Source organism: Serinus canaria, chromosome 1A (assembly GCF_022539315.1).
Source record: "Serinus canaria isolate serCan28SL12 chromosome 1A, serCan2020, whole genome shotgun sequence".
In the NCBI taxonomy this organism is placed as follows: Eukaryota; Metazoa; Chordata; class Aves; order Passeriformes; family Fringillidae; genus Serinus; species Serinus canaria.
The window spans coordinates 29,601,611-29,626,996 of record NC_066314.1 but is presented as its reverse complement, the minus strand read 5'-3'; the positions used below and the strand labels follow the sequence as shown (position 1 = coordinate 29,626,996).

Below are 25,386 nucleotides of genomic sequence, written 5' to 3'. Positions count from 1 at the left end.
ACTTTGCACTGAAACAAGCAAGTAACTGGGACATGTGCTGAGAAAGGTGACAGGAAGAATCCCTGCAGCATGAGAAGAGTTACCACAGCTCCAGGCTTGCTGTGGATAGCTAATCCTATTACAAGCTCTGCTGAACCCTTCCCAAAACTGTTCTCATGACATTTTCCAGGCTGAAATACCTGCATGTGTTTCATCAGACATGGCACCCATGAGAGAGGGCACGGCATCAGCACGGCCAGGAAGGCCCAGCATGGCAAAAACAAACTGTGCCACTGCGATGCATTTTCCAGGCATTTGGCCTTTGAACACACCATTTTTTTCAGCTTAATGGGTTCTTACAAATATTCCCAGACATTCCTTCAGCTGCACCAGTCAAAGAATTCCTCACAGATGCCCTTTCACAGTAAATGTTTCAAGCAACTTCTCAGCTAATGGACCCGAAGGTGTTCCAGGGAAGCCATGGCCACTTTTGGAAGGAGGCTTCTCAGCAGGAGAATTAGGCAGACGACGATAGCCGACTCAAGGCGTCTGCAGTGGGAATGCTTTGTTGCTGCATGGGAATGCTTTGTTGCTGCAGTGGGAATGCTTTGTTGCTGCAGTAGGAATGCTTTGTTGCTGCAGAGGGAATGCTTTGCGGGCGGATGCCGCCTCGCCTGCGCTCACGGAGCGGCGGTGGAGCCGAGGGCAGCGGCGATGCTGCGGATGCCGGAGCTTCCCCCGGCCCCTCAGGCGGGCAGGCAAAGCCACTGTTTTCCGCTGGGCGAAGTCATATGACAGCACACAGAACAATATTGCTGTGTTTCCTTCCCATTGACTACTCAGGGACCGATACTTCGGGGTAAATTAGGAAAATTCCTGCCTGCTGCTGCTGAGTAGCAAAGTTACGAAAAAGCAACTATGTCCTTTAAATTCACTTCTCATCCTCCTCTTGTTACAAGTTTTTATTTTTTTCATTCTGATGTAAATCAAGACCTTTTAACATTATTTTGTGTCTCTTAAGATTCCTGCATAGGAAGCACCATCCTGTTGTATCAACCCTTAAAGAGGATCAAATGAAAAAAGATAAAAATAGTCAAATTTGGAGGTTATTAGGATCCTCCTTAGGATGATTTTCTTGTCTCCCATTTCCTGTCAGAATTGGATTTTGCAAATGAAGCTGACATATGCAAACTCTGATCACATCTCGCTATTAGTTTTATATTTAGATTTATGAGCTTGATTCAGATTTAGCTTGGGATTATCAGAATTTCAGCTGCTCATTTCTTTAACACAGAAAACAGTTCTGCAAGGAAAGCACATCTGAGGATAACAGCATGATAGATCAATAAGAGCATTATATATAATACCATTTTCCAATCAAAGATAAATCACTTTCCACTTGTCTGAAAGGTGCATTCCTGTCTCCTGGAACAGCAAAAGAGAAAAGAGACAAATTTATATATCCAAAACCAAATACAGGGGAAACAGAAATAAACTGAAGACTGTTCAATTTGGATGTCAAAGAAGTAACATTGAAATCTTTTTGTATGTTGTAAACAGAACTGTGGAAAAACTGCAGTGTAGCAGAGAAACACATATTCTCAGAAAACTCCATTTTAAAATCATAGGAATCACAGTTTAATTTTGTGACTTCCCTCCATAAACTTTTTCACAAGAATATATTGTCTCCTTCTTAGTATATAAAATGGGAGTTGAGAATATACTATCATATGTATCAAAATAAGTTGTATTCAACACATATTTTTATCCAAAGATGTAGCATCACTGTAGTCAATGGGCATAAGAAATAAACAACACAGGTTTAGTAAGTAGGGATTACACCTTTTATTAGATGAACTGGTGTAATTAAAAAAAAAAATTAAAAAAAAGATGTCATGAACACAAGCTCTGTATAGATCTGAAACAGAAGCAGCAAACCAAAGTTTGCTATGAAACTAAGTTTCACTGCACATCACTGACTGCTCCTTTCCCATTCTCACATCTGGCAGGTGATACATTATCCCTCCCCACACTTCAAGGGATACACTTATCAAATCTCTCCATTTTGCTGAGCAAGTACCAGCTACCTTTTCTGCTGCGTGGCCAAACTTACATACACCCAATCTGGCTTAGAGCAGCTTCCCTCTACTTCTGCCAAGCTTTGAAGTTTGCTGCTACGTCTTACCAGAGATGGCCATGAGTGCTCAAAGCCTCTTCTTGCCAGAGCGTGTCAGTGCACCCCATCTCCATCAATTGTGTCCTGGTCTGTTGCCATCTCTCATGATGTGCTAACACAGAATAATCCAGCTGAGCAGAAAAACAAGGGCAAGTTTTACTGCAGCAACATGACAACGACATAAACACTTCAAGCACTAGCGTCATAGGAGAAAATAAACACTTCCGCAGCAAGAAATAAATTCTTAGAGAAAATTATAGACTCACCAGTGAAATATGAGTGAATTCTGTATGACACAGTATTTTTAGACCAGATGAATGCAGGGGGATGGCAGTCACTTTTGTTAGTAGACGAATATTTTCCAAGAACAGTTCAACACTAGATGTTATTTATAAGTATATATATATATAAATAATCATATATACAAATAAATAAATGAATAAGTATAGTTATACCTAAAAATACATAGAAATAATTAATTTTTTAAAATTTAATTTCATTCTCCAAATATGCAGTGTGGACTCCAAAACTCTAAGAGAGCACACAGTAAGTATCCATACTCAAACAGCCCCAGCAGACCCCCTAGATTTTGCATATTATCACAAAAATTAGGGAAGGTATGGAGTGTGTTTGCTGTCCCTGTGTCCATAGGGCATACTGGCATGAGGTCTGGATCAGTGTATGGGGAAATGCAGGTGAGCTGGAAGTGTGGTCTTTTAATTAGCAAAGAAATATGGACTGAAGGTATTGGAAAAGGGAAAGTTTTGTCTGTCCCTAATTAATGACATTGGTGCTCCACCTTTCTCATTATGTAATGTGAGATAATGCAATTTATGGTGCAAGTTAGCCTAAATAAACGGAGGCAGGATAAGGAAAACGGAGGCAGGGGGAAAAGCATAAATTTCAATTAAAAAATTTTCCAAGCATGAGATTAAAATGTTAAGGAAAAAATCCCTCCATTTTCAGAAGTCCCAACACAGCAATGTTGTGTGCAAAAGGCCTGAAGAAGGCGGCCCTTGGTTGTGTTACCCTCGTTTTCACATTACACAGGTCATCAACTCTGTTGTCGCAACATTTTCAGGCAATTGATTACCTGGTTAGGAAGCACAACTTAATGAGTCATGAGCAGAAAGGTTTTGTTGTGAGTGGCACATGTTTGTTTAATCTACATGAGAAATTAAATGTTTGTTTAATCCACGTGAGAAATTACATTAACAGCATCAGTAGCCATTTCAAACTAGATGAACGTCAGAGAAGAGCAAATAATTTTATATTTCTAATACTCCACGTTGGCACCAAACCCTTCTTCTGACAGAAAACCAAAAGGCAAACACTGAACCAGTGAGTGCTTGTGCCCATAGAGGCTGCATGTGTCGCCAGCAACAGCTAGCCATGAAATTGAAAGCAAATATTTGCTCTGCTTAAAAAATGCTCAGACTGTAATAACTGCATAGTGCTGTAAGCTTCGAGAGCTTCTCGATCATTTATGGACACTGCCTCACTGCCTGCAGAATATTTACTGAGCACAAGGTGAGGTTCTCAGCAATTGGCAATCAGTCACTCCCCTGGTTAAACCCAAAACATTTTCAAACAGAATTATGCATGTGAGTCAAGTTCTGATATACCATATTTTTTAGTTTCCTGCTTCCCTGTAACACAGGCTGCTGGTTTTGTTTGTGGCAGTGGGCATGTCCCAAAGTCCAACCCCTTTTTCATTTAAGGTCCTGATTTGGGTGGGGCTTAAGGTGGCTTGGGGGGCAGTTGTGGGACTGGATTTGTCCTGTCTCAGCCAAAAAGAGGGGAGGAGAGTTTGTGGCTGGGCTTGGCTACTTTTCTCTGTCACAAATCTTGGCATCCAGATTTTCCCAATTCCCGACTTTGTACTAAGCCACAGACTTTAATGCAAAAAACAAAAAGTGCAAAACTCAAGGAAAATTGCAGAACAGTGCCATTTACCTGGAATGCAGGAATAAATACAGTTTTATAACCCAGAGAGCTGTGTTGCTCCTGTAGGGGTGTGGTTGCTGCTACAGGGATCTGCAGTGAGCTACCAAGCTCCCTCCAGGTCAGCATACAGAGCATCCTTTCTGAGTCTTACCCCAGGCTAGCATCACCAGCCTGTTCTCCCATGTTAGGAGGCAGCCCTCACCAGGTCTGACAGCACTGTCCCCCTGCTCTGATCCCAAGCTCTGATCCCAAGCTGGGGAGTGACTGATTGCACCCCTGTGCTGCCCTGGCCATGGTGTGCCCCCCTGAGGCTGCCTGGGGCCCAGGGAGGGTCATGCTCTGGAGAAGGGAAAGAGCAGTGTAGTGGGGACTCTCAAGCACCCAGTCTGGGAAGGGGACAGAAGTGGTGGGATTAAAAATCTCTTGTTCTAACTCTTCCAGTGGGAAGTCAGGTCTCAGAGAAGTTGTTGTAGATGGCCAGCATAAGTTAGAAGTGCTAGCTCAGGCTTCAGGGAAGCAAAGCTGCCTGTGCATCCTGTGCCCATTTCTGCCTTTGCAATGGCCCTTCTGTGAACAGATCTGAGCTCAAGGCTTGGGATGATGTTGCTGCTAACCAGGATGTGTGCCCCAGCCTGGCATGGAAATGGACTGCTCCTTGCATCCAGGCCCTTATAACTTCTGAGAAATTATTTATACCACTACATCCTGGACTCCCCATTATGGACCAAATTTCAGAAAGTGCTTCAGCACAGCATTTTTTTTATACATCTCCCTGCCTTCATTACCTTCAGGAAGCTTCTGGCCAGCCCTAACACTGAGATTGCCTAGGAGGCCACTTCTCACAGCCCCCTTGCCCATGCATAGAGGGGTGATGGACTCTGCAAAACTGGCACCAGAAAAGAGCAGTTTTGGACCCCAATCTTCTAGAAAAGCATCCACAACCTGAACCAGATAGCATTTGTGATGAACATGAATATTTCAAACACATTTGCAAAATGCAGTTATGTCTTCCTTTTACATCTGCATTAAGCCATGATGGTAATACTAAAAACACATTGGGCTTTGTACACTAGCCCATAACAATATTTCCAGTGTGACTTCAGTACCTGAATGTACAAAATTTGCAGGATCAGGCTATGGCTTTCTGACAAGGCAAGGCTTTAGGAAGACAATGTTTTCAAATGTGCATTCTGAACTAGGTATACTTAGCTAACTACAGTCAAGCTCCTGCATGAAATACAAGTTCAAAACCTTTCCTCAGGATTTTTTAAAAAAATGTATTGGTATAAGAGCTATAGTGGCATCTGATAATATAAATTATACATTAGATAGCTCTAAATTTTAGCTATAATATAATAACGTAAATTTATATATCCTACATATTGTAATATATCTTTTGTCTTCTGGTTGCTCAGAGCTTTATACACCAGATCTACCAGGCATTTGTTGTACTCTGATCTTCTAAGAACTTTTACTACTATCAGTTTCCTCAGGATACATTTTTTAAACGAACATTTACACTCTTACATGAGTCCTTGAAATTTTATTGCACTTTACCTCTGACAAAGCCTTGTTAAAATGTTACTGTTACCTGTTCTCTTCATCTTCTGACTAAGCACATGAAACAGATGGTGAAACAGGAGGGACCTGTAGATGAGTGAAAGCAGTGGGAATCAAAACAACTGAATCCCTTTTCCAGTGTGAAGAGCCTCTGCCAAATCTTGAGTTGTGTATGTTCCACTGATAATGATCATCTTGTCTCTGTAAGAGGGCACACATTGAGTTGCAAGCATTGCTAAGTGAGCAGCATCTTCTGCTAGCACACATTTGTCAGAAGAATCTGCAGGACAAGGCAGGTAGTCTTCACTCAGGTATTCAACTTCTGGTCACACCAACTATCCCACACAGGACACTATGGGATGTAAGCCCCAACAGGAGAGGGATTTAAGCTCACAGTGTTGAAATACATTTTAGTTGGGCAAATAGACAGCTGATGGAAAACAGTAAAACAGATGCTAGTAAGGAGCAGGTTTAGTTGTCCATCTCCAAAGATGTCAGGAGCTGGTATGAAGGCAGCCCTTCTGAGAGGTAAATATCAGTAATTAAGGCAGACATGTGAAGTCTTCTCTCTTGTAACACTGCGCTTCTATCATTAATATATCTATATAGAATTGTATGAAGAGTGGGGAACTGTTCTGGGAAATAAAAGTTGCAGGTGCTGTATCTGTCTGGAGACTGTGAGCAGTGTTGTTTTTTACCCACAACCTATAGCACCAGGACCTGCACGGAAGATCCTTTTATCCAAAAGAAATGCAACAAAAGGTCTCTTGCATCCTCTCGAGGACATTAAAGAAAAGGGTATCTAGTCTTGAACTAGCTAGTCTTGCTGGAGCATTTGATGGGAATCCTAAATGAATAATGTATTCTCCTTTTTCCCCCCAAGTTTTCAATTTGCAATGGGACTAATAATACTTGCCCCTTGTAGCAAAATGTTAAGATGAAAAACACTGTGTAAGTTCAAAGTACTTAATGTAATCAATAATTCTACAATATGCTAGACTCCTCACTTCACTCAAGTGCACTTAAAAAAAAAATAAATTATGTGCTCTAAAGATAATTTCCCAAACACTATCCTTGAAATCAGAGGATTCAGATATAGAGTACTTAACTAGATTGCAGGAACACATGCCATTTCTAGTCCTGTAATTAGGCAACAGAGCAGATCTAATCACTTCATTACTGTAATGACATGCTACATGAAGCCCAAAACCAAAGAGAGAAATAGGTTACCACTCAGGTACCTCAGAATGTGTTTAAGCATGACTGCTAATAGAGCTGCATACTTTGACATTTTTGTCTGCTATTTGCCTTTTCTCCTCATCTGCAGCTCGAGCTCAGTAGCCTGTCTGAGGCACAACTGGCGTTGACCAGCTCCCTGCTGCACGGGAGGCTCAGAGGAAGCAGCCACACCAGCAGGGCTTGAAACTTCCCTGTCTTGGGCAGATCAGGAAGTCTTGCTATACTGATAACATGAAATTCCAGTGTGTCTAATTTTATTAGTTTAATGCTTTTTCTATGGAACTTTACTCCTCCATAAACATGTCATTAGAGACATGCACACTTGGTAACCACTGAAAGCTTATGCACATACCATGGCCTTGGCCTATAGAACTGTCACAATCTAGGACTTGCGTGGAATATGCAATACCCAAAGCCTTGTAAATGGTGGGATAAATTCTGTTTTCTCTGATTTAATTTAAGTTTAATGAATATTGAATTTGTTTGTATTTTACAGAATTGCAAAAGCTAATGTAATCACCAGAAGATGTATGAGATGGGTCCTGGGTACCACATGAGGCATCTGTCTGGTCTTACAGATGTGTTAACAATATTTTAAATAAACTCACTACTTCTGTCAGATTCCAGCCACCCTTCTTGAAATGCCCTCAGGCATGTCAATAGCTTTATTTTGGTTTATTACTTAAAAAATATTGGCCATCAAGGTGTTCTTAACGGACTTCATTTTAACCCAGTCCTCTAAATCCTGAGTCTGAATCTCTTGTGTCTAAATCTTTATTTGTTGTTTGTTTACTGTGGTGATTTAAAGAATTCATCATTTTCCCACCATCCTGAAAAGCTTATGTCATCTTATTACATAGGAATTGTCAGAAAAATAATTCTTTCCTTTTTTCCAAATTCTCCCATTTCATGATGTTTCATGATACCATGAGGTCAGCAGATCATGTTATTGCAGGGTTACACTAAGATCAGTTATGTACAACCTGGATACTTACAAGTCAGCACCCAATTTCACATAGTCAGGTAAATGAGCACTCTGCTTTCTGAAGAAACTGATTTCCCTCAATGCCCATGGATTTGAACAGCAGTGAGATATGCTCATCAACTCCAAAAGCTTTTAATTAATGTTATGGATTGAGATATATAATACTTGACATCTAAATTCTCAACTAAGTTTTCATTTTTTTCTTTCATATATATACATGTATCTATATCTATCTATCTATCTATCTATCTATCTATCTACCTTTTAATCTGTCTTCTTTAAAAGAGGAGAATTCAATTACTGGGCTCTGCACTAGCAGGCCAGTCCTAGATTAAACAAATTATATTTAGTATAATTTAATACAATTCATAACTAAGTATTTTTAGTATAATTTAATTCACAACAGTTATCAATTATCTCATGTTTCTAGACACATCCCATTCTCAATAGCTATGCTGTATATGCTGGGACTAGGAATTGCAATTTGCCAGGATAATTTCTGACAACATGAGATCACAGGTATTATTTCAAAATACTAAGCAAGCCCTTGAAGTTCTCTATACAAATGGAATGGCAAAGCCCATTCTTTTCTGGGGAAAAGAAGAGAGGATCTCATCTTTGTGCTGTAACACGACTCAGCATCCTGGTCACCACAAAATCTGAATTTACTCATTTCAAAAAGATCAAAGTTTTACAGTCTACTCAGACCATATAAATTGGTCTATAGTGCTATAAACTGACGTCAAGAACCAACACCTTAAAGGCGAGTAAATAAAAGAGCATCTTGTTACACCTACTTTTAAAATGTGTTTAAATGAAACTTCTACTATCACTGCAGGCATCTATCATATTGTAAATCTCCTTTATTTTAGCCACTGCTATTTCCTTGGCCTCATGCAAAGTTTGAAAACTTTGTATTGCAGCAAAACACTTGTTCTGACCAAAAAAAAAGAGTTAGAGCAGACAATCAGGAGTTAAGGAGAAAAAGCACAACTACCTGGTTCGTTGTGTGAATTCCTGAATCTAAAGAGGAAGAGCAGAGGACAACTCCTATTAAACCAGGATTATTCATCATCAGTCCTACACCGTAGTTTGGCCAGGAAACTAATGAGTGATAACATCTCATGGTCACAGCATTACACACATGCATGCAAGATTTCACAGCCCTGGAAAACTGATTGTCTCAACATGCAGAGTTGGAGGCGGCTGAACACATGTTTAAACACAGTTGATGCTATCAGTGTTCACAAAATCTGTGACAAGTGTGGGCAGCTCTTTTCGGAGTATCACACAAGACCAGTCATGTACAGATCGTACATTATGCATCACAGTCAATGATCTTCTGCCTTGCCCAGCTGCTAGACAAAATATCCTCCTCTGCTAATGTCAGGACCCTGCTAGCACCAAAAAGCTTTTAACATGGTGACTGATATCCCCAAAACCTATATTTTTGTTTGCTAGGAAATCCTGGCATAGCAGCACTAGAGAATGCATAGATATTTGTTGAAACATTTATTTATTTACAAGAATAAATTTATACTGTGAAGTAAATAGCTTACTGTTCCACCTTGAAAGCCCTCAGTCACCTCAGCAAGCACCGTGGTGTGTTTGGGCTTGAACCACACCCAGCCCAAGTAGATATCAGTATTTTGTTTGTCCTTGCAGCTCATCTCCAGGACTTTTCGAGCACACAGTCTCTGTGAAGCCTTGGTGAGAAAGGGATCTCCCTGTCTAATTACTTCCTTTAAGAGGACCAGTACTGCCCCCTCCTGTGAGCAGCCCCATGGCTGACACTGAGTTATCAAACCTAAGCTTCTTGGCTCTCTGCAGGAAATGGACACAAATTCTTCTTTCCAAAAAAACCAAATTCAGCAGGGGGGAAAAAAAAGACACAAAATTTTATGTGCGTTTTAGTTCAGCTTGATTTAGATGTAGTACTGAGGTGCAAAAATAGCCATTGCTTACATCCTTTGCTTCATCACTACTCTTAAACAGCAGTCAGACTTTAAAGATGTTCAAGGTCACTTTCTGGCAGCAAGCACCTTCTCTGAAAAACACAGGATTTTGTCCTTCAGCTGGCTTTGCACTCCTGATCTGTTCTCTTTTATTTTCCTCTCTTTCACACAAGCACTAACACATGAGTTCAAGCATGCCAATGACGGATGAACTAAAATAGAGGTGAAGAGAACTCTGTAAGCACCTCCAGCTCCACCTGTCAGCCTCATCACATCAGCCGTGAATTCCTCTGCCCCAGGCACAGCCACCTCCAACTCCAGCAACTCCATTCCCCTGGGCTGTTGCCATATATTTGCCTGAGGGTAAAATAGTTGAACCGGATAATCATACAAAATTAATGACGCTCTGTCATCAGCTTTGTTTCAGGTGCAAAAATTGTGTCTGGAATGTCTGGTAGGCTTTGCTGCAATTTGAAAGCAAAAGACAGCAAAGAAGCCAAACAAGCCCCACGTTCAATGAAATGCATGCCAAATCAAACAGCATTCTGAAACTGCGTGAAGAAAATTGCCAAATGTTCACACGTGCAATAATTTAGTCAACCAAAGAAGTATTTGGTGGCTTTTGATTTAAGTTCACTTTTAGAATGTAGATATATTTTTTGCTGCATACCAGCAGTTTCCATTAGTAAGTATAAGTTAGTCAATAAGCATAAATTTTTGAAGGACAGTACAGAAGGGAATTTTCCAGACTCTGGAAGAACATTGCACTTCAGAGGGTAGTTCTGAAAATGAACATTGTTGTTGATTCATTTCAGGCAAAATATAATCTAAAGGATATTTGGAAGTTGCAAGTCTGAACAAAAGCAGGATGAGAATGGTGATACAACAGAGAAAGGCTCAGGGTTATTTCAGAGGAAAGAAAAGAGGATCCATTTTGGCTAGATAAAAGTGCATTAAAAGGCATCCAAGAAGAGATTTGAGATGGATGCCCATCTCATACCAGTTTAATATGGGCAACAGAAAGAGAAATATTACAATAAATTCCTGAATCTTTGTGGTATATCTCTAAAGCAGGAATATGAACAAGATAACGAGCGAAAAGAATAAAGAAAAAGACACAGGAGGAGTGAATAAGGTCAATAAGGAATGACTGCCATAAAAACCTGTTGGAAAAAAGCTTACAAGAAACCATAAAACTAGAACTAGAAGATGTTTGCCACAGGCATCAAAGTTTCACAGCATTTCAAGGCAAACAGAACCAACAGTGATTAAAAAAATCAGAGAGATATTGAGAGGGAGATTGGAGAAATTTGAACTACTAAAGATGAAAAGTTAAATAGTTTACTTTTCTGAGAAGTACTATCATTTTTGGAGCTGGTTAAAATATAGTAAAAAGACTTTTTTTGAAATTCTATGAAAAATAATTACCTCCATTCTAAGAATGCACATGACAAGGTAAGAATCAAATAGCCTGCCTTTATAACTATGAAAGGAAAGGAGGTAGCAGAACACATCAAATCAATGATCATTCACCTGATAGCCTGATACATATTTTGTTTTAAACAAACAAAGTAGTTTCCTTTTATTCCCTACAGTAACACCACCTGACCTCATCCAGTATATAATACACGTTTTTATTGAATAATCTGGGGGAGAGATTGATTTTCAGTTTACCATATGTAAGTCTAATTGAGTCAGAGTTAATTGCAAATACCTGCTTCTCTGCTTTCAGGCACGAGGGCTGGGTGGGGAGTGAAGCTCTGGCTTGAAATCCAGATCCACATCTTTTGTCAATCTTAAATTTCTCTGGAACTGCATATGATTCTGTTGTGGGAGGTTTAATCACATGAGTAAGTTGAAAGATCAGCCCTTGCCCTAATACCCTTGTTAAGCTAGCTCTTCCTCAGGCTTCACTCTCAGTACTGGGATGATGTGGCTCTTGTCCTAGCAGGGTGCAATTGGTGTTCATTAAATTACTGTTTGCACAGCACTTCACATTCAGAGAGCTCTGGGGTCCTCAGCACAGGAGACACATGGGGCTGTTGGAGCAGTAGGGTCCTGGTGATGATCATAGGTATGGAGCCCCTCTCCTAGGAGAAAAGGCTGAAAGAGTTGGTGTTTTTCAGCCCGGGGAAAAGAAGGCTCTAAGGAGACCTTATTGTGGCCTTTCAGCACCTAAGAGGGGCCTATAAGAAAGAGAGTGGCAAACTTTTTAGCAGGGCCTGTTGCAATAGGACAAGGGTCTAAACTAAGGAGGGTCAATTTAGATTAGATATAAGGAAAATGAGGGCAGTGAAACACTAAAAGAAGTTGCCCAGAGGGATGGTGGATCCCTGAAAATATCCAAAGATGGGCTGGACGGGGCTTTGAGCAACTTGATGTAGTTGAAGATGTCCCTTTTCATTGCTGGAGGTTGCACTAGATGACTTTTAAAGGTTCTTCCAACCCAAACTGTTCTATGATTCTGTGAACTGCTCTACTGGGGATAAAAAAACCCAAACTGCTGAAAGCACCAAAACAGGAATCCAATTTCTACATGCAAAGTCAGTAATTTGAAAACCACAGTTCTTCATGTGTGTCATCTGCCTTTTTGGCCTGACATTTAGGAGACACAGTAGTGGAAATTCCAGAGCAAGCACCTCAAGAAGCTTCTGAAAGAGTTGCCATGAAAGCTTCCCAGAAACCATTACCCTCCATGGGTAGCGAGGCAAACTGCACCCAAACCCACAGGCTCCATCACCCTTTCATTTTTTGCCTTGTGATATGCCATGCAAGTCATGTGTTCTGCAGGGGAGGGGAGCCAAGGACAGCTGCAATACCATCTTGCTTCAGGTTAGTTCTTGAAAAGTTTTTTCCAAGCCAAAAAGCACATGAAATGCTTTCTAGATATTAGGATGGAAATAACCAGCTACAGCAAATAATCTGTGCATTGAGTTTATTTTGAGGAAGGTGTCTTGCCCCAGCAGGAAATACTGCGACCTCTTGCACAAATGGCAGCATTTTCAGCATATACCTTTTGCATGACAGAACAGGAAATCGGCTAACACAATAGTGCCAGATCTTCCGTAGCCATTTCAAGTCACAAAAATCCAGCCTGCCTGCCAGGAAGGCTTCTCCAACCGTGGCTAGAAAAAAATTACTGTCTGTTGTAAAAAGAGTAAAAAAAAAATTATTTTTGTTTAAGAAAGGTGCTGAACATCCATGCGGCCGGGGAGCTGGGCGTGTCGGGGGTCCCGTGGGTCCCCTGCCCGGACACGTGTGAGCAGCCGGTCCGCGGAGTCTCGGCGCCCCGCAGCACCTGATGGCGCGGCCCCGGCGCCAGCCTCGCGCGGCGCGCACCCGGCGCGCTCCCGCCAGCCCGCCCACCTCCACATGCACACACCCGCGGCGGGAGGAGGAAGGGCATCTTTCTCGTCGATTTCGTTTCGCCAGTTTCATTTATCCCCCTTCTCGCCCTTTTTTCTTCTCCTTCGTCTTCTCTTTTTTTTTTTTTTTTTAATTAATTTTTATTTTATTTTTATCACTGCAATTATTTGTCGGGGTTCTCCGGCGGATCCCGGCGGAAAAGGTGGATCGCTTCTCAGAGGGTCCCCGCGGCTCCTGGGGAAGGTAGGCAGCAGCAGCGAATGCAGTCGGAGGGATGGGGCCGCGGCTCCCCGCGCACCCTTTGTCTCCGCGCCGCGGCCGCGCAGCGCGGGCCGGAGCCCGGAGCCCGGAGCCCGCCGCCGCCCGCGCTTTGTCCCCGCCGTCTGCGCAACCCTCCCCCCATCCCCTGCGAAACGTGTCGGCTCGCCCCTCTTGCTGCCCAGTGCGAACCCTAAAAAGGCGAGCAGCCAGCCGGGCGGGGCTCGGGGAGCCCGGCGGGGCGGAGGGGACGTGGGGACAGGGCGGCCATGCGGCATCTCCCGCTGCCGCGCCGGAGGCGGGAGGCGATGCTGCCCTCGCCGACTGCTGAGGCGGGCAGCAGTTTGTGGAAAAAACCCACAGACAAACAAAATCCGCAGAAATAAAACAAAAACCTGGCAGTCTGCGGCTACGGGCTTCCGCTGGCAGCGAAAAAAAAATTTGTAGTAATAATAAATGAGTTTGCCCCTTATGAGACCGGGTCGCGGGTGCCGCAGCTCCCGCAGGGTGCTCGGCCGCGGTGTAGCCATGCCCGGGGAACGTTCCTGCCTTTCCCTTAAACCCAGCACTGCCATGGGGTCAATGCAAGTTTTACGGAATTCGGAAAATGCAGGCTGGGCCCACGGCGCGCACGCGTGTGCGTGGTGCCCGTAAATACATAGTAACAGCTGAGGTGGTCGCTTTTCGTGAGCCAAGGCGAGAACAAAAAGAGGCCCGAGTGAATGCCCGGGGTGCATTGGCTCACGTGTGTGTACGTCCAGCTCGCTCTTGTGGCAGGGGGCTTGTTCCATTGTTTGGCAGAGTTCGTAATGCAACCTGTAGCTAGGATGTGACTGTTTCCTTGTGAGGGAGGAGACGATGAGGTGTGTAAAGCCGTGCTTTGTTTATGTGACATTGGAAGGACTGAAATAAAGCCTGCATCTGGCAGCTGGTTTTATGGAAGGAGAAGCTATAGTTTCCTTGTGCCACCCGCTGAACTCACCGCATGTCCGTAGGCTATTCAGAGTCCCAGACTGCCGCGGGGCATTTCTGCCAACCTCTAGTCCAAATTATAAATAGGAACCTGTTCTGTTCTTCGTTCACCTTCAGGTTTGTTTGGCTCTTACTTGTGCTTGAAAGGCAAAATAACATAGAACAGACATTGTTCTAAAGTAAAGTGTAAGAAAAAGATACATTTTAGTTGATAGAATATTGCAGGAATAAAAAACAAAACAAAGCAAAAATCCCCTACATTCTGAGAATAACCTTCATAGATCAGAAGTAATAAAAACAGCTGCAGGGGGAGAAAGAAACAGCATCCTCCATCTAAATTTTACTTCATTTGCTACCAAAGCACCAACTTTGCTTAAAAAGCCTCTAAAAGGAAATTCCATCTGTTGCTGAAGGATGTAGGTATCAATAACTACCCTTTCCAGGCTGGGAGCCGCTGCCGAAATGGCGCTGAAATCCGCTTTGCAAAACCTGCGTGCAATCTCCGAACTGCCATATTGCTGGTGAGCAGAGGCCTTCTGCTGAGGCTCGGTGGAAATTCACTGACTAAAATGGGATCTGCTTCACTGTCGTACTGAATGACTCCTATTTGACTTTGCCTTTTCGGAAGGTCGGGTTTTTTTGTTTTTAAGAGGCACCATAGAGAGAGCACTTCACTGAAGCACACTGCAGCATCCTCAGTCTCGTCACTTGAGACTATTTATGCTGTAGTTGGACCAACTGGGCTCTCCAGGCTGGGTGAGGATGGGAGACGGTTGTTGGCAGTGAGCACCAAGCTGCACATTCCCGTGTGAAGAGGATTATCTCCTGAGTTTGAGCCTTTCTTCAGATTGCTGTAAAATGTGGAGGATCAATTGTCCTTCGTGCCCAAATCCTGCTTTTTACAAGGGTTTTAGAGGATGGAAGGGGGAGGCAGTGCTCTCTCGGCCTTCCTGCTTGGAGGCTGCTCATCCTGGGTCTCTGTCCTACATTTTGTCTGTGTTGCTGTTTTGGGAGCTTGTTCTTAGCACTGTCAGAGTGGTGACCAGGCAGAAATGGGACTCTCTCCTGTGCTCTTCTCTCTCTTTTTAGCATCTTGCTCATTTCTGTTGGAATCTGCGTAGCAACTAACATGATAATAACCATCACTTACAAGTCGTATTGTGAAGACAAGTGGATGTTGTGTAAATATTTAAATATTTTAAACCTTAATTCAGTTTTCTTTCTGATGGATACTTACTGCTGTGACCTTAATCCAACCCAAGAAGTTTGAGCAGCTGCTCTTGGGAAAAATAGCAGCTTTTACATGTTTTGCAGTTAGCTCTTACAATATTTGACCAGGTTTATCAAATAAATATTGCTTTGAGTCTCTTACAGTCAAGAAAAGTGTGGCAGAGAAATTACTTGTAACTTGGGGCAGAGGAAAAGTGAGTTACACATGAACTTATACAAAGGATTCTTCCTTCTGTAGTGCAAAAATTTATTTAAATGGGAATTTCAGAGCTGCTGTTTTACCCTTAGAAATACATCTGGATAGTGTGTTTTGTTGCAGTGACCCATAAAGCCCCACTCACACAGCATTTCCACTTTCTGTGGAAGACGAGAGCGCATTTATTTGTGGCGGTGCGTTGTGGGACCTCTTCTGAAAACCAAGACTGTCGAGAGGATTTCACAAAGAAATATAATTAGGAAAAAATGTGACTATATTCCTCTGCCAAATGCCTTTCCTAATTTGACTGGGAAGGGCTCAAAACAAAAATGTACTTAAAACCATTTTCCTTTATGGCTCATCTTTAAGTGTTTTGCCTAAAGTAATGAATCACTTGGTGAATCAGACTGGGATTTTATGGTTTCTTATTTGCCTGCCTTTGATCAGCTGAGTAGCCTGTCGAAACTTAATTTGGGACTGTCTTCCCTTCTTCATGGCAGCATGGAAGGGCAGCGTGGAGAGTGATGGGGCAGAGCAGGAACATTTTCCTGTTGCAGCACAAGGTCGTGCACTACCAAGAGAAAGGCTGACGATCCACATTTGTTCTCATCACTTCTGTTTTATGGCGCCCTTTTCTGAGCTTCCTACCCAAGACTTCTGCCACTTGTTTTCCAAACCCCCTATCTTATCTATTAACTGTTTCCATCCTGCATGCTGTGGGGGCTGTGAGAGAGAGGGGCCTGGGGATAAGAGGTGGTGGCCTGCAGACACCAAGCAAATGGCTGCAGCAGCGCCAAGGCCTTCTGGCCACCACGCTGCCCTCATCCTGGCACTGCCATGGTGGGCAGGACAGGCGTGTGCCAGCACCCTGTTGGCTCTCTGTGGCACCTGGGCCCAGCTGGGACACCACTGGGGCTGGGGTGAACCCAGTTCCTCCCACTGCTCCTGTGGCTGCAGCCTGCTGCAGAGGGACAGAGCTGAGGAGCTGGAGGCAATGACATTTCAAGCACTGCAGATGTTTGCTCAGTGGATGTGAGTCAGTCTAATTTCCAAGCTCTTTGTTATCTCAGTGGCTCCTCTCTAATCTCTCCATTTTGTCCTTTCTGTAGATGAAGAGTAAGTCTGGAGCTTTATGTCCCTCATGTCAGGTGTCACCAATGCAGAACAAAAAGGTGATAGTTGCTTCCCTGCCTCCCAGTGTGATACTGTTACATATAAAGCCTATTCTTGCTTTCTGTCATTTAAGTGAATAGTCCGTGCACAGAGTTTCAGTCTCTGTGTTTCATTATTTATATCCATGGTGTCTTACTGGTCATATTGCTCTTCTTTGAAAGAACTTTCAAAAGTATGAGCAAAGAAAGATGTATCACATCTCAGGCTTTGCAGGAATAAAAACAGCTTGTGCGAAACTCAAGTGAAGGGTTCGGATGACTTGTAACCAACCCAGTTTTTCTTGGCAAAACTCTCTTTGAAAAGAAAGTTGAGTCACATTTTGTCTTTTGAGCAAATTATTGTGATTTCCATAGTTTAAAGTGCTTAGTGTGTTTTGGATATTTACCAGTCCCAAGACCGTTTGACTGCAGGAAGTGCGCAGTGACTGAAGTGCCCAGTGAAAGGACATATTGCAGAAACTGTACCCAGAGATGGACTAGATGTTGTCCAGATTGGCCACTTACCCATATGCCTCTCATGTACTGGGTCAGCTTTTGGGCAGCCATGTGCCTTAAGATGATGCTTTTGGAACTGGGCCATTTACAGGATATGAAAAAAATATGGCACGTGAATTAAGCCGTTGTGATTACTACCAGGAGGGTTGATGTTCTTTCTAGAAACACAGCTTCTGGTGAAGTGTTTGCTGAGATTATACCTCTTCCATATATGGCCTAGAAAGGATTCATGCATGAACCAAAAGAAATAGATTGTATTATCATATTTCTTTTCAAACATAAAGTTTTTGATCCCGTTGCTGCTCTTGTGGAATTCTAACAGTCCAGAATTTTTTTTCTTTTATTTTTCACAAGTCAACAGGAACATTACTACAGTTCTTGGAATACGTTTTAATGGCCTTCGTTGTGAAGGTCTCAGTGTCCTTGAAAAAAATAAACTCATTTTATCTTATTGTGTCATCTCATAGTCCTCCTAAAGTTGTGACCAGTTGTAATCTTTCCCATATTCTGCAAGGAGCACACAGCAAATAAATTATCTGTAATGGCTTTTACAAGACATTTCATGGGATATTTAAAGAGAAAGCCAAACTGCTAGGCCAGAGCAATGCTTTTTCTACTAAACAGAGGAGCTGGGTCAGCTACCAAACACAGCTACTTGAGGTTCATTTTGAAGAGTCATTAGCTCTTTGCTGATTTTCTCTTCGGGTGATGCCTTTTACAAGTGGGAATGCTTGCCCATCTGAGTGGAAAAATTTGAAGCAAGAGCAAAATTCTGGTTTGTCCTTTATGATTGTGTGTGTCTGGAAGGAGAGATTTGATGGTGGGTCTCTGGAAGTTTTCCTTTTGAGATGTTTAAGGCTGAGGACAGAGTAGGACAGAGTAGTAGGCACAGTGACTGGAATTTCTGCAGTCACTATTCACGTGATTATTTACTGTCTTTCAATGTGAATTAGGAGTAAAGCTCAGCCTAAGAACTCTTGCCAACATACCATTTTTATTTGCATGTCTTTTAAGACTTTTCTTGAATGAAAAGGCCGTAAAAGTACAAATATTACCCTGCTGCTTCCATTGTAGCTCAGTATCAACATATGGTGAATTTTTATTAGTGAAGCAATTTTGGGATTTTTTTCTCACAACACTAGTGGCACATACATCTGAGGTGGCAGCTCACACAGCTATCCCAGAGTTGAATCTCCTTTTGGGAGCAAAGCTATTGCAATTGCAGGGAGCAGCTCAGTGTGACTGCAGACCCCTCCCATGAGTCAGGGGGTTGTCCTCCAGCAGCACCAGGCTCTGATGTAGAGGCCAAGTGACAGGCCTGGAGTGGACACTCAATTTGTAGGGAATTTAGCTAGTTGACATAAACCCTACCTTTTGGGATTTTAGATTTTATTTAGGCTCTGTGATTTGTCACATGGGTGAAGTTTAGAGCAGGTGATTTGGGGATGAAATTCATGTGACCACCTATACTCCATTGACTGTGGAGAGTGCCCAGAGTAATTAGCAGTGACAAAGGGTTTTCTCTGTATATCTCTAAGACAAAGTTATGATTGCAAAAATTTTGTGATTTGCGGAGTGTTTTATCACCCTTTGTCTCTAAACCTTCAAGCACTTCACAAACTGAGTGTTAGTGTTGCTATCATCATCTTGATTTTATAGGTGGACATGTTGGTTTTACTTTGCCAGAGATCTGTGATGAGTTTATGCCATGGCAATGAAAACTTCAGTTCCCAGCCCCACCACTTTCTACTCACCCAGCTCATATTTTGTTGCTGAGATCAGGTTTTCTCATACTTGGAAGTGCTATGCATTATTTCATTCAAGATTTTTTGTTTGTTTGTTTTTGTTATGGTGTTTTTTTAGTAAATCACTTACCCCAGAGAGAGCCTGACACATATTCAGAGATGTGCTCACTGTCATGATCCTTCAGGAGCAACTCATCTGTCTGAAACATGGAGTGCTGAAATGATTGCTGGTGCTTCAGCTCGCTCTAAAATTTTGCTCTGTCCTATAGGATCATGGAAGGGTTTGGGTTGGAAAAGATCTTCAAGATCACCTCATTCCAGCCCCTCTGCCTTGGACAAGGACACCTTCCACTATGCCAGGTTGTACAAAGCCCTATCCAACCTGATCTTCAACAGCCCCAGAGATGGGGCATCCACAACTTCTCTGGGCAACCTGTTCCAGTGCCTTACCACCCTCACAGTGAAGAATTTCTCCCTAATACCTAACTTAAACCTGTCCTCTTTCATTTTAAAGCCAATGCCCCTTGTCCTATCACTACATGTCCTTGAAGAGTCTTCATTCAATTAGTTTTCTGTAGAAGCAGGGCTTTGATTGAAACAGACAAAGCTTGTCACTTTTGTGCAGCAGAGATTCCTTGGGAATGAAGCAGGGAGCTGTGTTCCTGCCAGTCTGGTGCTGTAGTGTTCAGGGGCAGAGGGGCAGAGGGCGAAGCTGGAGCCACACGTCAGTGAGCCGTGCAGCCGGCTCTCCAGCGCGCTGCTTACCTCACACTGCTGCTAATTTCAGCACCTGCTTTTGAAACACTTAATGGGGAATTTATTAAGCACGGGCAATGTCAAGGCAGTTCTGAAAATCCTCCTGGGCATCCTGATGCAAAACGGTACCCAAAGGGAAAGCTTCTCTGCTTGAATCTCAGCTGAACCTTTTCACAGGCTTTAAAATGCCAGGGGACCCAGATCCTGGTACAGAGGTTGTCGGGTCTCTTAAGAAATTGTTTATTTTAGGAACTCACGGTCACAAGAAACTTCAGAATTCAGTGGGCTTGGTCTTGCCACCTCAGCAGTCACCGTCTCCTGTGGCTTTATCCTTTTATAAAAAGACTGTGCTTCTCTTCCAAAATAGGTAGACTATTTTATCCCTGCAGCCTCTGGGAAGACTGTTCCAGAATGCTAAAACCACCCTCTGCTTGCCAGTCTGCATTTATTTATCAGCAGCCTAAATCAATTTTTTTTTTTTTTAATATTTTAATGTGCCAACATTTTAATACCTGAGCAGTTTTCTCCTGGTATCTGTAGTGGAAATCTCTTTTGCAGAGGAGTTGAAAAGTACCCAGCTCACACACCCCAGATTCTACCCTTTCACCAGGCAGTGTTTGCCACTATAATCGCATGCTTAGCTGCTCCTTCAGTTGAAGAGAAGGGATCCTGCTGTTAGCCTAGAGGGTAGCTTTTAAACTTGGCGCCTGAACTTTGGACAGGGTGGGCTCTTGAGGAATTGAAAATGGCGTTTCTGAGAAAGTATTTACAGGGAAAAAACTGCTCATTTGCAAAGCTATCTTCTGTGTGGTAGGGATGTGGTATAAAACAGAAGTACTGGCTTCTGTAAACTTAATTTGAAACAGGCAGATGTCCTAACTGAACAAGTGAACTACATCCTCCTGTCTCGCCCTGCAAGAGCCTGGGGATGCTCGTGCCTCTTTGGTTGCATGCAATTTGATGGCTTTGAGGTAGCCCTGAGAATTTTAAAATATCCCCAGATTAATCTGGTGTCTGAGGGTTCACCACGTACCCCAGGCTGAAGAGTTGTTTGGCAATACTGCAGGAAATTCATTCACAAAAATGGGAATTGAGAGAGTTGTGGTGCAGGAGCTTGTTTGTGAGTAACATACTGTTGCCTCACTACCACGCTGGAGTTGTAGCTCAGCCGAATTGGACTCCGGAAAATATTGGTCTTTCAGTTGATTTGCATTGCGGATGATGAAGTATGTCACTGTAGCACACTTCTCTGATCTGCCTTTGGTGTTCTTCTCTGTGCTTTTATGGAACACATCTCTTGGAAGAGAGATCACCTGGTCTCTAGATAATAACTGACACAAGGTATACATTGCTCTTTCTTTTTGGGATACATGAGCTTAGGCATTTTGGTTTTTTTCTGTTTCTCTCCTTGTTCATAACAAGTTTAACCATTCAAAAATTTGAACAAAGCATGCACTGCACCTATGCTTTCCCAAAAATCCTTAACAGGTTGGAATACATGTATTAGTAGAACAGAGTACCAGGATAACTCTATCCCTCTTTGTATCCCACTTAGCATCAGCATGGACATGTATTTTATATTTTTAAGTAAGAATGGAGAGCATACAGAAGACAAACTCCAGATACTGAATTGGGACGTGAACAAGCAAATAGTTTTTATTCTTTAATTTGAGGTTAATCTTTTTTCCTGAAACAAACAGGCTGGGTTTGCTCACAAGTTTAAAAAAAATTGCTGTCTTCAGCAATAGATTGCAGGACAGGGTAAATTTATAAGGATAGTGAGGTTGATCTCATTAAGACATACAAGGTTACTACTGTTCTGCAGTGTATTTAGATAATAACCTGAGGTCCATCTAACAGTTCAAAATTGATTGGTATGGATGTCCCTTCTGTGCAGGTTTCAATGGTTTCTCCTGGTGATATTGCCTGCTGTTGGTGGTGTACATCTTGGATTTTTTCTTTTGTTTTATTTAGGTTGCTGACACTGTGGCTGCAGTTTACTCACGAGATCCCAACCGAACACTAGTATTTGAAGAGCCACTTGGACAGGCACAGCTCCTCGCCCAGCATGCCTTTCAAAGCTGGATTAGAACTGACCGAATTGCAGAATATGACTGTCCCTGAAGATGATAACATCAGCAATGATTCAAATGATTTCACAGAAGTGGAAAACGGCCAGATAAATAGGTGAGTATTTTTCCACTGACGTTGCCTCTGCTAAGAGACACACTGTTTAAAAACAGCATTCTAATTTTCAGTATATATCTTGAATTATTCATTACCAAGTCATGCTCCATTTGAAGATGTAATTTGAATTTCATACGTAACATCTGTTGGGCATGGGCTGCAATAGCAGATAAAGCAAGCAGAGTAGCAATTTATTCATCATTTTGAATATTTCAAATTAGTCTAATAAAATTCATAAACATATAATGCAGCAAAAAGCCAAAATTTTTAGATGTCTGCTTCCGCACAGCAAAGAAGTAATAACAATATGATGGCATAATTTTGGGGAAGTGTCTTAGTTGACTTTTAATCTCTGGTGTGACAATTTTAGCTTGTCTGGCCACCTCCATGTATCCAAGCTTCTGGGGAATTGCAGCTGGTGTGGTTGGCAGCAATTGTAGTGCCAGTCTGTATTTGCAATTTGACAAGATAAACTGGGCAGCGGTTTGCTCCCTTGAGGCAGAGGTGGCAAGAAGATGGTAAAACAGTGTCTTACACCTAACTCAGACCAAGGTTAAAAAAAGGCATCAATATTGGTGAAAACTATTAGTTAAAATTATTATCAATACAATTATTAGGCTGCTGGCTTTTTCTATAAGCTTACAGTCATTTCTGAAGAGCTGCCTTTTCTCCAGAGGGCAATTCTCCAGCCCTTCCTGCCAGCCTCCAGCAGGGCTGAGCCATCCAGTTTGCAGCAAAGACCTGCTGACAGACCCTGTTTGTATTTTGTGAGCTGTAAAATAGGAAGCTCTGTTTTGATCAAACTTCCTGTTCAAATATTGCAAACCAAGGTGGAGCCCAGGGCCAGTCAGTGCCTGCATAGGGATGGAACCCTGTGCCAGCACATCGTTGTGATCCCTTCCGCGGGGCTGCCACCGCCTATTTTATGATCTTTAAAATCTTCTCTTGCCTTTTCTTCCTGTTGGCAGCATCCTCTCCAGCTACGTGAGAAACTCACTTTCTAGCGTAAAAACGAAATTCAGAGCTGTTTTTTCCCAGGTGAGGTTCGAGTCAGCTGTGAGACTTGCAACTGCAGGGGTGGACAAGGATCTTGGTGACAGGTGTGGGAATAAGCACCCAGCATTGTCCACACCATTCAAGCAGCAAAAGCAGCCAGCCGTAGCGTGGGACAGAGCAGGGGGCCCTGCTGGTGGCGGGGGTGGGGGGCAGGAGAGTGGCAGCCTGTCCCCGCCAGCCCCGGGGAAGTCCTGGGGCCGTCACCGGCAGGGCGGGTGGTGCTGTGACCGCAGCGCAGCTGCGCTGATGAAGATTAGAGCTGGTCAGGAATTTTCTGATGCAACTGCTTTGATGGAAAGTGCCAAAATGAAACACAAACCACTTCTGTTAAAAAAAAAAAAAAATAAGGCAAGAGAAAGACAAAAAGCCCTCCAAGTTTGCCAAAACAAAACAGTTCCAGTATGAACCTGCTTGCTTTCCTGCTGGTTCATGTTGTAAGGAGAGGATCTTAGGGGCTGACAGTGGTAAATTCACTCCCTGGAGACTGTTGAGGATTTATATCCTTGAGACAAGGAGTGGCTATACCGGGCTGGCTGTGCCTCCCCAGCACTTTGGCTGATGCCATCAGTAACTGTTATGGGGAAAAACCCTGCTGGCGCTTCATTGTCAGTGAATGTTTATGGAGGGTGGGGAAGGAGTGTGCTGTATGTGCCTGGTCCTCTGGGGTCACAATGTGTGTGCTCTGTGGAGTTAAGGCATAGTAAGTGTGGGCTGGATCCAGACTGCCTGCAAAAGGAAGAAGAAAAGTGGAGTGAGGAAAGAGGGTCAGAAACTCAGAGGCAGATTTTCTGATTACTGTTCTGGCTCCTAGGGCAGGTTAACGTATTTCAGAATTTTCTATTCCTTTCTGGAGAACTTGCTTCCTCTGCAGGAAAATCTATCATTTGGCTATAGGATATAGCCTGTTATGGTTCTCTAAGCCCTCTGGCCTGGTAATCATGGGACAGCTACTTGCATCCTACCCCTGACTATTTTGCCCTGTATATCTCATTTTGCTCATGTCCCCCTCCATGTCCAAACCAAGAGTTTCAAGGCAGCTCACACCGACCACAGCTGGCACTAGTGCAGCAGCACGTGGGCACTAGTGCAGCCCTGCCAGCATGCCCTGGGGCTGAGGCTGCCCCTGAGCCACCCACAGCTGCTGCCCTGTGCAAGCACCTCCATGCCATCCTGTGTGACGAGCAGGCAGGCGTATCCTGCTCTGCACCCCTGCATCCTGAAAGGATGTGGTTAGTCCCTTCCTATAACTATTTTGGCTAACACCTTTTTTTTCCACGGAGTAAGAGGTTAACAGGCATAGGGAGCGACACATTTTGTGCTGCCTGGCACGTGATGTGAGGCCTTGTAAAATGCCCAAGTCCATCAAAATCTGTGGGACTTTTTCTGTTGATTTCACTTGAGCTTTAGATTAGATCTGTAATTTTCAACCAACTTACTTTTTTGTTGTTTCAAGGCGTTCGATATTGCATTCTGTATTTAATTTAATTTTTTTTTTCCTCTCTCTCAGGATGTAGTTTTTGAAGTTCAATGTAAAGCCACTTTTTAAGAGTCTTTTGGAGATGGTACACCAGGCACAAGCTGATTCCAAAGCTGGCTGTACACTCCAAATATTTCTTGATCTTGGAAAAGAATCCTGTATGTTCCTTTGGCTTTCCAGCCTTTTCTGGGCCTAAATATATGTAGGGAGGGGATGTTGATTTGAAGAGGCTGCACTAAGAGGGCTTTTTCTTTGTATGCAGATGTTGAATGGGAATGTCTTCTGAAAATGTCAGTTCAGAGATTTGCATGAAACCCAGACATGGATTTTGTGACTTTTAACTATGTCTCCTGGCTATAAACCTTGCCATCTCTGCACATAATTGTAAATCAGTATTTAGATAACTTACTCCTTGATTGTGACTATGACAATTTTCCCAAGAAGCTGATGTCTGAATGCCTGTCTTGGTTTACAGCTGCTAGTAAGTTATCAGCACCCCTTGTTCAGTTAACAAGGTTGTTAGTAGGTGTGCTGAGATCTGGTCCAAGTTTCATAGTGTAAGTCAGATCAAGCTTTCCTCTGTGTTTCTTGTTCATGCCTGCCCTGGAAATCTTTGCCACTGCTCAAGTTAGCAT

At 42.9% G+C, this 25,386-nt stretch overlaps 1 protein-coding gene and 1 long non-coding RNA gene across 3 annotated transcripts in view; one reads left to right on the top strand and one right to left on the bottom strand.

Annotated features, from left to right (window-relative positions):
* Positions 1-612: 612 nt before the first annotated feature.
* LOC127060457 (uncharacterized) lies at positions 613-11,850 on the bottom strand. Of its 2 annotated transcripts, none has more exons than XR_007779559.1 (3): positions 11,556-11,850; positions 2,165-2,286; positions 613-1,404 (listed from the first exon to the last, which is right to left on the bottom strand). It is a non-coding gene; the product is annotated as an uncharacterized LOC127060457 (long non-coding RNA). The 2 variants fall into 2 exon arrangements; XR_007779558.1 differs by lacking the exon at positions 11,556-11,850 and adding an exon at positions 5,694-5,847.
* Positions 11,851-13,185: 1,335 nt separating this feature from the next.
* Positions 13,186-25,386, top strand: part of SLC38A1 (solute carrier family 38 member 1) — a 42,676-nt gene continuing 30,475 nt past the window's right edge. The window contains exons 1-2 of the mRNA XM_030237770.2: positions 13,186-13,450; positions 22,006-22,218. Of these exons, the coding sequence (XP_030093630.1) occupies positions 22,100-22,218 (119 nt within the window). The 5' untranslated portion in view covers positions 13,186-13,450; positions 22,006-22,099. The remainder of the gene's footprint in view (positions 13,451-22,005; positions 22,219-25,386) is intronic.